General features: G+C 55.4%; 2 protein-coding genes across 2 annotated transcripts; both read left to right on the forward strand.

The window, feature by feature from the left end:
* Window positions 1-675: 675 nt before the first annotated feature.
* BZA05DRAFT_437975 (uncharacterized protein) lies at window positions 676-2,465 on the forward strand (the record flags this gene model as incomplete). The annotated part of the gene is made up of 5 exons (XM_051486472.1): window positions 676-913; window positions 1,043-1,214; window positions 1,620-1,641; window positions 2,058-2,149; window positions 2,393-2,465. The coding sequence occupies exons 1-5, from the start codon at window positions 847-849 to the stop codon at window positions 2,463-2,465; spliced, it is 426 nt and encodes a 141-aa protein (XP_051337040.1). The 5' UTR covers window positions 676-846.
* A 7,495-nt stretch (window positions 2,466-9,960) lies between these two features.
* Window positions 9,961-13,685, forward strand: BZA05DRAFT_431155 (fatty acid hydroxylase). Its single transcript, XM_051486176.1, has 4 exons — window positions 9,961-10,557; window positions 10,617-11,037; window positions 11,096-11,474; window positions 11,537-13,685. Exons 1-4 carry the CDS (start codon window positions 10,107-10,109, stop codon window positions 13,622-13,624), a joined length of 3,339 nt encoding a protein of 1,112 aa, XP_051337041.1. The 5' UTR covers window positions 9,961-10,106; the 3' UTR covers window positions 13,625-13,685.

Genomic DNA, 13,685 nt, shown 5'->3' on the forward strand with positions numbered 1-13,685 from the left:
GGGTTTCCTTCAGGCTTCGGGGCGAGGCGAGGAGGTTCAGGTTCATCCGGATCAAGCCCCAGGTACTTTCCAAATAGGTAGAGTACCTCTACCGCACGGACTGCGGTAGTTGAGAGTCAAAAGCCATCGCCATCGCCGACGTTGAAGTGATGGGATTCGGGATCCAATCACACTCTGCGTCTGAGCATCAGCATCATCATCATCACATCCCCGCTCGAACACCTGCCCACACAACCAACCGGTACATACGGCCGCGGGCCGCTTTGACGGATACTCTTCCGAGATAGGTACTCTTCCGATACTTGGTTATGTACCTAGAGTACGTGCTGCTGGCCCCCAGAGTCCCCGACAATGCGGAGAAGGCGAGCCATATCAAGTATATACAGCACCTATGTACCTAGCCTTCGTCTCCGCCTCCTCCATCTCCATCTCCATCTCCGAGGAGTGTGTGGCCCACTCACCCACCGGTGATGGTTACAGTTACACGGTGCGCACTCTGCCGCCATGGCACAGAGCACACGCTTATCCAGGTTTACCGCATGCCTACCGCACTCTACCCACACATGCGTGCCCGTCTCTTGGCGATCGATCAAATGTCGCACATACACGCGGAAGCACCTTGATAGAGTACGCAAGCTGCCGAATGAACCTAAAAGACCGGCTATTAACCTGGCTACCTACTACCTAGACGCCCCGCGTGGTGGAGTGGTGGAGTGGATGTGGTGGAGGCGAAGCACTCCATGGCCGGCGATCGAAGCTCTGTACCTAGAAGGCTGAAGCTGAACGCACACGCCCTGCGTGGTGGAGGCGAAGCAATGATGTTCATCGCCGAGACGAGACGAGACGATGGTTGAGATGGCCAGGACGATGGCCGCGATCCTGAGAGCGTGCGAGAATCGATCGTATGCAGGATGTATGTAGAGTTCATACACGGGCCCTTTTCATGAGCTGCTGCTGCTTCTGCTGCAAGGTGAGATTCGGAACGAAAGATGAAAAACAAGAAGAAGAAGGAAAGAAACTCGAAAGAAACTCGATCGTTCAGCTCGTCGCCTCCTCGTCCTCGTCCTCGTCCTCCTGTCCGATGTCTATCACTTTCCTTCCTTCTTCTTCAAAAAGCAAACTGGAAACTGGAGTCTGACTCCAAGGAAGAAGAAGAAGAAGAAGAAGAAGAAGAAGAAGAAGAAGAAGAAGAAGAAGAAGAAGAAGACACATCGGTACGGATATATCCACATATCCACATATCCACATCCAGCAACCACAAGCAGCAATCACAAGCAGGATCCGCGCGATATAATTCCTTCTTCTTCGCCTCCGCTTCTCCTTCTCCTTCTTCTCCTACGCCTCCACCTTTGCCTCGCCGCCGCCGTCATCGTCGTCGTCCGATCATGCAATTGGGTTATTGGACCCTTACTCTATAGTAGAGTACCTACCCTTCAAAGTTCAGCCGGCACCTCTCGCCTCAAACCTTCCTTCCACATCCCATCGCTTCCCGTCGCTTCCCCGCCCCTCCCCCTCCCCCTCCCCAATGCCCCCCAATGCGCAGCGAAACATGCCGTTTCGAAAGAAAAAGTGTAGATCGTGTCTACGCATCGCGGGTGGCGAAAACTTATCATATCTAGTTATTGCCGCGATATAACTAGAGTATGTATAGTATAGGTTGTATAGGTTGTATAGGTACATCGCAACGCAACTGCCGGTGTCACGTTTGTAATTGCATGCGCAGAAACACCCCCACAGCCCCCAGATTCCCAGAATCGACCGTAGAATGGCCCAGACAAACAGCTGGACTGGCTGACCTGGCTGGCTGGCTGGCTGGCTGGCTGTTTCGAACTCTCGATCGGTTGAATTCAAGCCACTTAGTCAGCCGGTCAGCTGCGCTGTTTTTATGCCAGTGTTTATGGCAGTGGTAACTACAGCAGGGGCAGCCACCTCCAGATATGTAATCGCAGGTAGATATGCACACGCACACGCGTATGATATCAGCGTAGAAAGCTCCGCGCAGAAAGCTCGAGGCGCTGTTTATGTTTCTGTTTCTGTTTCTCTTTCTGTTTCGTCAGCTCCAGCCTCCAGCCCCCAACATCCAGTCTCCAACAGAAGTAATCAGCCACCGAACCGACAAGCGACGGCGGGCTGGCCAGTCGGTCGGTCGGTAGGTAGGTCGGGGAACACTGCGTACTCCATGTGTGTATGATAGTAGGTATATAGAGCAGTATTATGCGTGCACACATCTTACACGCCCGGATATATGTACGGATAGCATAATCGCATATATGTGGAGTATCTATGAGGCTTGAACAGACTTCCGAAACACCCTATCCACCCTATCCTTTTCCGATTGCCCGGTTCCAAACCTAGTATCTATAGAGACAGGTAAACACCATGCGGTATGTAGACACCCGTTTCGCTTCGCGGGCGGGCTGATGGCCGGGGCGAGGGCGAGCTACCTCTACTCTACTCCAGAGTAGGGAGTTCGTCGGTAAAGATCCATACCGTACTCTACATACCTCATATGTATTATGCATATAGGAATATGAGCCTTCATCTCCGAAGCCCATTTTTGGGAGGAAGTTGACGTGTGTGTGTGTGCGTGTGTGTGTGTGATCGCTCACTGCCGGTACTAGTACTCTACTCTATGCAATATGTATATGTATAATACTGACATCCGCCGGCTTGCTTACTCCCTTCGGCTTCGGCCGAAAGTTTAAAAATCCAAGTCCAAAGTGCCCCTATCTACATACACACTCGTATTCGCTGTGGCGCTTTGAGGCTCCGCAGAGCAGCGCTCCGTGGTAGGTAAGTATTCGGATCGTCATCCGTTCGCTGCGCAGAGATATGTACTGGTGTCCGACATATAGCAGAGTGATAACTACCTGGCAGTGGGCGAAGCCGGGTTTCGAGAAGATTTCCCGGTGAATAAAGCCGGGCGGATGGATCATGGTCTGCGATTCGGTACATACATACGGTATTGCGGTATTCAAGTTTGGTCCTGATGCACTGGAGTGGACTCGGAGTGGTGTACGCCATTCGCTAGAGGCATAATAATGGTGGTAATGGTCATTGACTCATTGGTGGTGGCGGGCGGTAACATGGTCGAGTGGTCGAGTGGTGATGGGCATCGAATTGAGGGCGACATGGTTGATGGGCATGGTGGATGGGCATGGTGAACCAAGAATTCAAAGCACCACCTCTCTCCACTCGAGAGTCCTCAGTCGACAAAGCCACACGCCATCATGACCTGTCACTCTACGCGTGCTCTTTCAACTTCGAGCCTTAATTATTAGTGCTTACAATTGTCGCCCCTTCCCCCCACTTTTTTTTCGCGCTATGCTTATACTTTACGCCTGCCAAACTGCTATATGTAACTAGCACAGTAGAACGGTACAATTGGACAGACAAGGAAGGAAGGAAGGAAGGAAGGGTCCCTCCCTCCTCCTTGCCTGCTACTCTAGTTCGTACCGTACCGCTGCCCTTGCAGACTCGCCATATCGCCCCCCTCGCAATCCCGCCCGAAAGTCACCCCGGACTACGCAGCACTATAACTAGTGACGCACGCCAAGCGCGGCGACGACAAAGCATGAATAATCATCCATCATCCATCATCCATCATCCATCGTCCATCATCCATCGTCGACCATCCACCATCCACCGGCCGCGGTCCGGCTTCCGAATGACGCATGGTTATTAGATACTCTAAAGCACGGGGCGGGCCCGGGTTTTTACGGTGCCGTGCCGCGCCGAAGCCGCGGAGTAACGGACCCACGGAGAGCGGAGAGCGGAGAGCGGAGAGCGTTTCGGCGGGTATGTAGGTAGGATGTAGGTATGATGCGGCGCCCGGATCCGCGTCGGCTGGCGGAATTGGCTGGGCACTGGGCACTGGGCACTGGGCACTGGGTACACAGTGGGTGCGCGCTCGCTCGCTCGGTTCCTTGCGTGCTGCGTGCTGCGTGCAGTACAACTGTAATCCGGCACATGCGGGCGGGCTCGATGGCGATGGCGATGGTACGATGGCACGATGGTTGGTGTGCTGTGTATGGTAGGTATCATAGCTACTCTACCTAGGGCGTCGCGATGGCTTTGTACCACGCTCCACCACCGATTCAGCGAATGAATGCTTGTGCACCAACGACTGCGGGAATGTCGCCTGAGAACAACATTGAACATTGTATCTATAGTATGAGGTAGGTAGCCGCCCACGCCGAGCACTGCACTGGCACCAGCGTTTTCGATCACACCCCGCTGCCGGACCGTACTAGATTGTATGCTCGCGGATAAGTACCGTACACTCCTACAATGTAGGTACGTGTCGACATCACCACGGTAGTTATGTCCGAGTGCTTCACAATACCTCGGTCGTGAAACACCCACCAGCCGCTCGTCTGCGATCGCCGGGTCTATGTACATACTTTGATAAGTTTCTTTACTGTGCTCGGAAACCAGGTACATAGCCGCTCGTGAAACAACAGTCCCTTTTGCGCTAGATAAAGCCGTGGTGCTGCGCGATGATGCTCTACCTACCGTACTACTGTAGCAGGTATGTATATACCATGTTCTTCACCAGCGGATATCCAGCCGTGGACGTTAGCCCACCCGCCTCGGCCCGGAAGCGTGAAGCCCACGTTCGGGGAGCGGGGGACGCCTCAGCATGACCAATCACTCCAGTCTCTGGCTTTGTGGTGTTCGAGTATGTAAGCATTCGGTGCGGTGGGAGCAGCCAGGACTACTACGTGGTAACTAAGCCCGATACGATTGCCCAGCAATCACATCACTGCTACATACTTGTTATACTCTAGACCGCTCCTGGTGTCGGGCTCTCTTTCCCGTTGGCCTGTGGGAATAGGTATGTAGACAGCCGTGTTGCGGATTCACCGCAGGTCACTCGGAACTCTGCAGTCTACGGATTGGATTGTCGTATCAAATCGTTGAGAGATTCGGTCGTGCTCTGGATCGGGCGTAGAGGCCGTCTCGCAGCAGCTGCGTTGGTGGTTGCCGAGGCATTAGGCTGGCAACGTGGTGCGGCAACGATCGTCGGCCGACTCATTGTGGCTGCGCCCGGTGCCGTTTAGAGAAGCGATTGTTGGAATATTTCGATTGTGTGGGCACATGTGATATGGTTACTTACTTCAAAGGGAGATCAAGTGACGAGTCAGTCACAAAATTGAGCCGTCTGGCGTGTGGCGTATGGAATAATTTTTAGGGTCCGCAAATTTACATGTGCTGTTAAAGAGCGAGTGATATATAATGTTTCAGTGCTACACCACCGTGAAGGTTGCTGGTTCCGGCCGACATAGAACTTCCGATGTTGACCCCACCGCTCGTAACGAAGAGGGTCCGGCAGGCCTCAAGATCCCGCCAGCTGAAGACAGGACAGGACACTGCATCACCAGCCAGCCAGCCAACATCTCCCCCATCGCACCCTCCTCCCGTTCCGCCACAACGCCGTTCTGCCACAACGCCGTACCGTCACTTAATCGTCGTCGTAACCTCGCAAAGCAGCGAAGCAGCGAGGCTGCGCGCCCTCTCCTCTCCCACTCCCCCACGTAACCCTCCCAGCCCCCTGGGGGGGGCGCGACACCTCAGCTCCTCGGGCCAACCGAGAATGCCCAAGGTGTCCGGGACCTCAATGTGCATCTTGATACCGGGCATCTCACCCCGACGGAAACCTCGTTTCGGAACGCGTAGCGTTGCAGTTTACCGGACGCCTCCGGGCACACCAAGGCACACCACGGCACACCACCAGGCTTGACTTGAGCGTGGAGATGAATGCGTTTTCGGCGCGGAGATGGTAGGTGTACCTGGTGGTGCCGGGGATGAAGGCTGGAGCAGGAAGGGGGGGGGGGGGGGGTCATCAATTTTATTTCGCATCTATGAGCCTTTGTAGACTACGGCGAACACCAACTACACAACCAACCCTACTCCGTCCGCGAGACTAGCTATGCGGCTCTCCCTATTGCCCTACTGGCCCCATCGGTGGTTACCACTCCTCCCCACCATCCTCCTCAACTCCTCCCACCTCCTCCTCCCAACGTTTCGGTTCGTCTTCCTCCCCAGAGGCAGATTCATCTCCTCTTCCTTCCCATTTTTTCTCCCTGGCCCTTCTTCCCACATCGGCCGCCTCCAGAAATTCCAGAACTGCTGCTGTGCACCTCCCATCCGCAAATAAATCTGCGATTCGAAAACGCTCTCGTCCACGCTTTGTTTGTATGTAGCCGGACTACTTTCCATAGTTGCTTTCTGTTGCTCCCGCCAGCCATGCGGTACACACTTTGAACAGATTTTCGCGTGATTGGGAGGCTCCAGGTACTTTGGAGCACCACCTGCACTAGTCATTCGATTGGCTTCCAATTCGTTTCAGATATGGTGCAGTAAGGGCTTGCACTGTCTTCAGCTGCCGCCTTGGGGGTGGCCTTCGCGGCGATTCGGGTGCTTCTTCGCGGCCGTGAGGCGCTTCTGGTTCTGGGCGCCATTGTCTCTTGATTTTCCAGGTGTGTTAACATAATTAGAGAAGAAGGTTTATCGATCGGGTGGCTTACTGTTGGAGTGGGCGAGTTGGTCCGATTTGAATTCGAAAATTGTAGAAGAGTGGATATTTTGTCGGTCGCGGGTGTTGAGGTCGTGAGATGAGATAAGATGGTGGAGTAGATGGTGGAGTAGATGGTGGAGAGATAGTGGAGAGATGATGGGAGAGAAGGATGGGAAGGACGGACAATTAAATAAAGTACTAGGTCAAAAGTTTTCGTACGATGGCCGTTTTACACCAAAAATGCCCATTTTTAAGTAACCAAGACCCACCCTTCACGTGGCGGAAAAAAATCGAGTCTTTCATAAAAGCTTTAATATCGCAAGTTGCATCACATATAAGAAGTCTGACGGGGTTTGCTTCGGATCGGTGGCGCATGGTGCGGTGTTGTGCACGGGTTGGAGAGTGATTTCGGATTTTGCATGGGGCCCCCATACAAAATGATTGCGTGACAACCAGTTTCAACACCAACTTCTCTCCCATACGGCATTACTCGACCACCACCAGTTAGAATTATGTGCCGATTTCAATCGAGGTTCTCAACTTGATTTAGAAGACTTTCTGATAGCCCACATATTTTTATACCACCTTATGGTTGCTGTATCTATGGCGGGAAATGACCTGCATCGGTGAAAGGGAAATCCGCTAAGCCACCCTATTTCGCATAAAATAATCCTCCTGGCGAGCTGAAAATCTTATTGAAGCTTTATTAGTATATATTCATGATATATGCCAATTATTGGTACTCTCTTAAGTGTGGTTGTTGTGTTATAGAGATATATGTCTGTGGGGTGGTGGCGCTTTTGGGGAGGTGTACGAAAACTTTTGACCTGGTATTTTACTTACGCGTGACTCATGAGAGCTCGCTCGTTGTACGAGTGACACTATATGCATTCGACGAGTACGAACTAAAACTATGTCAGTGTCTACAATTTTATATCATGCTCACGTGTGCCCAAAACCCTGCAAGCACTACACTATGTACTCTATGATATGCAGAGAAGACTGACTGCGTGGCACTCGTCTCCAGCTCTGTCACCTCATCGATCGGCATCCGCGGGCGCCTTGTGCCTTGCGCGCCTTGCGCAAGCGAAAGACGCGTGGGGGCAATCCCGGTATGTACTCTACGTCTACGCTCGAGATCGTCAAACACGGCGGCGGGGGAAACGTCTTCACTCCAACCACTATTGCGTGGTAATTGTAATAGAGATATCGATCAATACTCCTCGGCGAGACTTTTGTTTCTCGAGGCGAAACCCTTGGCGGGGAGAACTTAGAAGTATGGATTACCGCCAGAAACTCCTGTTTATGAAACAGTCTACCGGACCAGGGATGGGCTTCGATGTGTGCTCACTGCCCGGGGCCGGTCATGGAAGGGAGAGTATTGCTTGTGCTGTGCACTGTGATTCGTCATTTCCTTCTTCTGTTCGGGGGAGGGCATGAGTGGTGGCACCAATTGTTGAGACTCGAGCCATGGAAGAATCGGCCTCTTTCGTTCATTTACACGTCGATTCCGCTTCGGTTTTCTCTAGTATCTACATACCTGTTCGATTGGACTTCAGGCGTTTGAATTTTGACTGTAGCGAGGAGTACTCGGCAAGATCTTGAATTGACTCTTGAGGCTGCAGAGGAGCCGACGATGCACCCACGTAGTCCTAGGGAACGAGAGAGGAATAAGGGGGAGAAGAGAGCCCAGCGGTCAGGTGGGAGCAGGTGGTACTGAGGATCAGGCGTTGAGTCCGTCCTCATCATACCCGCCACGGTAATGTTCAAAAGCCATCTCGTCTTCTGTCTCGATGTAGCTCGATTCCGCGCGGTGACTCAGTCTCCACCCACCTTCCAATGATACCAAGAGACTTCGATGCCTTTGGGGATATCTCTACCGCTTTTATATTCCCGGCTTGAGTCTTGACTGTCTTAGATCCCGCCACTTCGGTTTCGGGATCCTCACGGGCACCTACTCTACATACCGGTATGGCTTGTGTTTGGCGGGTACATACAAGGTACGAGACCGATTTTGCACTCAGCTTACCCAGCCCCGTGGGTACATACATCTTGTAAGTTATTTCTCGGTGCCTCGGGACCCGGCCGGAGGTGGAACGACCGGGATGTATTACCCTCTACAGTTCTCTAGAGGGTGGAGGCCGGGGGGCGCCGCCGCAGCAGCAGTAGACTCGGGACGACAGTTTACATTTCATCTTAGTACCCTGCCTACAGCGCTTCTGTATTGGCCGGCCTCATTCCTCATTCCTCGTGGGTCGGGCTCCTTCTTGCCCGCAGGCTGCAGCTGTCAGCCCTGGGAAAGCCATCGCGCCCTCGAGCGGCTAGCCAACCGGAGAAACCCACCGATCCGGAGCCCGAGAGCGATACCATAGTCATCCTACACGCCTCGCAGCCGGCCATGTCCGTCTGACACTGTCGTCACAGCAACGAGTATGTAGCAGTCGGTCGCAGTGATCTTGAGGCCTCATACCGATATTTTTGAACAGGTCGCTCAGACTGAGGCTGTAGTACCGTAATCGCCTGACTACCGTAGCGGATTGCTTCCGCCAGCACGGTGCCGCGACTCGCAGTGTGAGATGTCACGATGAAGACATCGATATTCTGATCGCCGTACTCTACTCTACCTACTCTACTATGCACAGATGGTTATGGATGACCACCGCACCCACGCGCTCGGAGTTGCCACTCTCGCGGCCGCCGGTAGTACTGTACCACGCAGTGCCACGCAGTACAACCTCTATCTCGAACGGCAAACCCATCCCCATCCCCATCCCCATCCCGATTCCCCATGTCCATCCCAATCCCAATCCCAATCCTGGCATCACATCCGGCCCGAACGGGGGGCCGCAGGGGGGCGGGGCCACGGAGTTTCCACCCCCTCCCCCTGCCCTGTCGCACCGTGTGTAACGGCGCCAACCAGCCGGGATCAGATGGAATTTCCTGTTTCCCCTCAAAACTCCGGGGACCGGGGGCTCGAGGTGACACAGCTGTGAAACTCCGGACAATTCCGCCGGATAGAGTAGAGTAGAGTAGAGTACGGTAGCAAAGGCCAATTTGGGCCTTTTATTCCTTTCGTCGGTGCGAGCAGCGATAGAGAGAGAGGGCCGGGCGGAGACCGAATCTGCGGCCTGTGGTCGGGACAGCGGCAGAGACGGATGAGGCGATGTCACTGCCATGGTCCAATAAGGTCGAATGCAAAGAAGGGGATACATAAAACATGAAGTGACACCTAATCCCTGAGCCCGACCCGATCCCGTACAGATCTCCGCGTGCGTAACTAGGGAGGGAAGAACGGCAGTACGTCACAGCCACTCGTGTCCCAACGATCGTTGACTCCTTTCGGCACGCATCGCAGTGCAGTGCACTGCACTGCAGAGGCCGAGGCAAGAGCAGCGAAACTTGACATCTGATCTGACGGTAGGGTTGGTGATAGGAGGACTCAGGAGGTGACGGATGGCATCTGCAGTCGTGCGGACGAGAGTATATATCCCCCCATTACTCGGCCCAATAGCTGTACTGTAGATATCATACCTCAACAATACGGAAACCCAACAAACCACGAAGAGAGGAAAGAACCCCAACGCAAATGGACGAACTGACCAACAAGCTCGCCAACCTCGAGACCGAGGATGTCTCCAGCCGCGACAACTCCGTTCACTCAACCCCGTCGAAGACGGTACCCACGCCCTCGCCGATCCCGGGGCCGCCCGGGCTCCCCATCCTCGGGAACCTCACGGACCTCGACCCAGAGGTGCCATTGACGACGTTCATGCGGCTGGCGGACACGTACGGGCCGGTATTCTCACTGCAGCTCGGCGGCGGGCCGAAGCGGGTCTTCATCAACTCCGTCGAGCTGCTGGAGGAGGTGTGCGACGAGAAGCGCTTCGGCAAGATCGTGACCGGCGCGCTGGAGCAGCTGCGAAGCGGCGTGGGCGCAGGATTGTTCACTGCCCACACAGACGAGAAGGAGTGGGGTATCGCTCATAGGATCCTCATGCCCGCGTTTGGCCCGCTGGCTATCAGGGAGATGTTTGATGGTTTGTTGTTGTCCCCGTAAGCTGTGGACGGGGGAACGGAAGCTTATTGCAGGGTGTAGATATGCACGATATTGCCTCGCAGATGGTTATGAAGTGGGCGCGGTACGGCCCCGAGCACCGCATTCTGGCGACGGACGACTTCACGCGGCTGACGCTGGACACGCTATCGCTGTGCACCATGGGCTACCGGTTCAACTCGTTCTACACCAGCGATATGCACCCGTTCGTCGACGCCATGGTCGACTACCTCGTCGAGTCCGGACGGAGAGCGAACCGGCCCAAGCTGGCGAGCTTTCTCATGCGCGGGACGAACCAAAAGTACGCCGCCGATGTGAAGCTGATGCGCGATGTGGCCAGTGGCGTCGTCAAGACGAGGAGGGAGAATCCAACGCAGAAGAAGGACCTGCTGAATGCTATGATAAACGGAAGAGATCCGAAGACGGGCGAGGGGCTGGAAGATGAGTTGATTTATAGCCAAATGTAATCCATGCCCCTTCACATCTCTCGGTGTCATCACCATGCTGACGGCGACTCGCAGGATCACTTTCCTGATTGCCGGCCACGAAACCACATCAGGGCTATTATCCTTCGTCTTCTGCAACCTCCTGCAGCACAGCTCGGCCTACAGGGCCGCACAGAAGGAAGTCGACGACGTCTGCGGAAAAGGCCCGATCACAGCCGATCACCTGCCAAAGTTGAAATACATCTCAGCGGTCCTCCGTGAAACTCTGCGATTGAACCCCACCGCTCCACTATTCTCTACGACCCTGAATTCCAATCAGGACCAAGACTCGGCGACTCTCGGAAACGGCAGATATGCCCTCGAAAAGGGACAAGCCATCATTGCCGTGCTGCCGAATATCCACCGTGATCCGAAGGTGTACGGCGAAGACGCGGATGTGTTCAAGCCAGAAAGGGTATACATCTCCCACTGCTCCCCTGCAGTAGACTGCGCCATCACATCACTAACAGGTAGCAGATGCTCGACGAAGAATTCGAAAAACTCCCCGCGGCCGCCTGGAAGCCGTTCGGAAACGGCATGCGCGGCTGCATCGGCCGGCCCTTTGCGTGGCAGGAGTCCCTACTAGTAGTGGCCCTGCTCCTGCAGCACTTCAACTTCGCCCTCGACGATCCTAACTACAAGCTGCAGCTGAAGCAGACACTCACTATCAAGCCAAAAGACTTCTATATGCGCGCGACCCTTCGCGACGGCATCGACGCCACCAAGCTCGAAAGAACCATGGCCGGCAGCAGCGCCACAGCGACGACAGAGGGAATCGCGAAGCCCGGGGAGGAGAAGGCAGCGGCAGCGGCAGCAGACAAGGACAAGCCGGCGCGAAAACCAATGTCGATCTTCTACGGCTCCAACACGGGCACGTGCGAAGCACTGGCGCAACGGCTTTCGACCAGCGCCGCTTCGCACGGCTTTGATGCAGCGATAGCAACTATGGATTCCGCGAACGGGAAGCTGCCGAAGGACCGGCCTGTTGTGTTCATCACCGCATCGTACGAGGGGCAGCCGCCGGATAACGCGACACACTTCATGGAATGGCTGCAGTCCCTTACCGGGGATGAAGCGGCGGGGACGAGTTTCGCCGTGTTTGGGTGTGGCCACCGCGACTGGAGGTCGACGTACCAGCGCATCCCGACGCTGGTCGACGAGCTGCTGCTCGCTCGCGGCGCCACCAGGGTCACCCCGAAGGGAGAGGCCGATGCGTCCCAGGGGGACATCTTCACCGAGTTCGACAATTGGGAAGATGCACAGCTCTGGCCGACGGTCACGGAACGCTTCGGTGGAAAGCCTGTGGCAACTGACGAGGCTACTACGTCGACTGTCTTGGTCGAGATTTCGTTTAAGAAACGCTCATCTAACCTGCGTATGGATGTGCGGGAAGCTCGAGTGACCGCTGCACACTGCCTCACCGCTCCAGGAGAGCCAGAGAAACGTCACCTCGAGATTGAACTCCCGAGCGACATGCCCTACCGCGCAGGAGACTACCTTGCCATCCTCCCCGTCAACCCTCGGGAGACCATCAACCGCGTGATGAAGCGCTTCCAGCTGCCATGGGACGCACACCTGCACATCTCGTCCACCGCGCCCACCGTCCTGCCCACCGACAGCGAGATCTCAGCGCACGACATCCTCGCCACCTACGTGGAGCTCTCCCAGCCCGCGACCAAGAAAAACGTGCTCGCGCTCGCCGCCGCCGCAGACAGTGACCAACCCTCGATCAAGGCGTCACTCGAAGCCCTCGCCAGCACCTCCTTCCACGCCGAAATCACCCTGAAGCGCACCTCACCACTCGACCTCCTCGAGCGCTACCCCACACTCCTCTTCCCGCTCGGCGACTTCCTCAGCATGCTCCCGCCGATGCGCATGCGGCAATACAGCATCTCCTCCTCGCCGCTGACCAACCCGTCGCAGTGCACACTAACCTACAGCGTCCTCGACGCCGCCAGCAGCTCCTCCCCACCGCACCGCCACATCGGCGTAGCAACCACCTACCTCTCCACGCTCTCGCCGGGCAACGTCCTCCAAGTCTCCGTGCGCTCCTCCGCGCACTCCTTCCACCTGCCGCTGAACCTCGCCACGACGCCGATAGTAATGGTCTGCGCCGGCTCGGGTCTCGCGCCGTTCCGCGGGTTCGTGCAAGAGCGAGCGACGCAGCTTGCGGCGGGCCGGCAGCTCGCGCGCGCGCTGCTTTTTGTCGGCTGTAGGTACCACGATAGGGACAGACTGTATGCGGACGAGCTCAAGGAGTGGGAGAAGGCTGGTGCTATCGAGGTACACTATGCGTTCTCGAGAGAGCCCGAGTTGGCGGAGGGGTGTAAATATGTTCAGGATCGCATGCGGAAAGACGTGGACATGCTCATGGAGACGTGGGATGCGGGCGCGAAGGTGTTTGTGTGTGGTGGGGCAAGGGTAGGTGAAGAGGTCTCGAAGGTGTGTAAAGAAGCGTATAGGGAGAGAATGCGCGGGAAGGGAGAGGAGAAGACCGAGGACCAGGCGGAGGAGTGGTTCGCCGCGCTCAGGAATGAGAGGTTTGCTACGGATGTTTTTGATTAGCTTGGGGCCAGCGAACCATAGTCAGGTTTTGGAATGTCTTTAGCTGCAGAATGAAGTTAGG

Source organism: Tricharina praecox (assembly GCF_024521635.1).
Source record: "Tricharina praecox strain CBS 144465 chromosome Unknown BZA05scaffold_22, whole genome shotgun sequence".
Taxonomy (NCBI): Eukaryota; Fungi; Ascomycota; class Pezizomycetes; order Pezizales; family Pyronemataceae; genus Tricharina; species Tricharina praecox.

Bases quoted from the DNA above. Each gene is read 5' to 3' on its own strand.
- BZA05DRAFT_431155 (XM_051486176.1), top strand. From the start codon at position 10,107: ATGGACGAACTGACCAACAAGCTCGCCAACCTCGAGACCGAGGATGTC. The intron at 11,038-11,095 runs GTAATCCATGCC...GGCGACTCGCAG, and splicing joins GAGTTGATTTATAGCCAAAT to GATCACTTTCCTGATTGCCG. The intron at 11,475-11,536 runs GTATACATCTCC...AACAGGTAGCAG, and splicing joins ATGTGTTCAAGCCAGAAAGG to ATGCTCGACGAAGAATTCGA.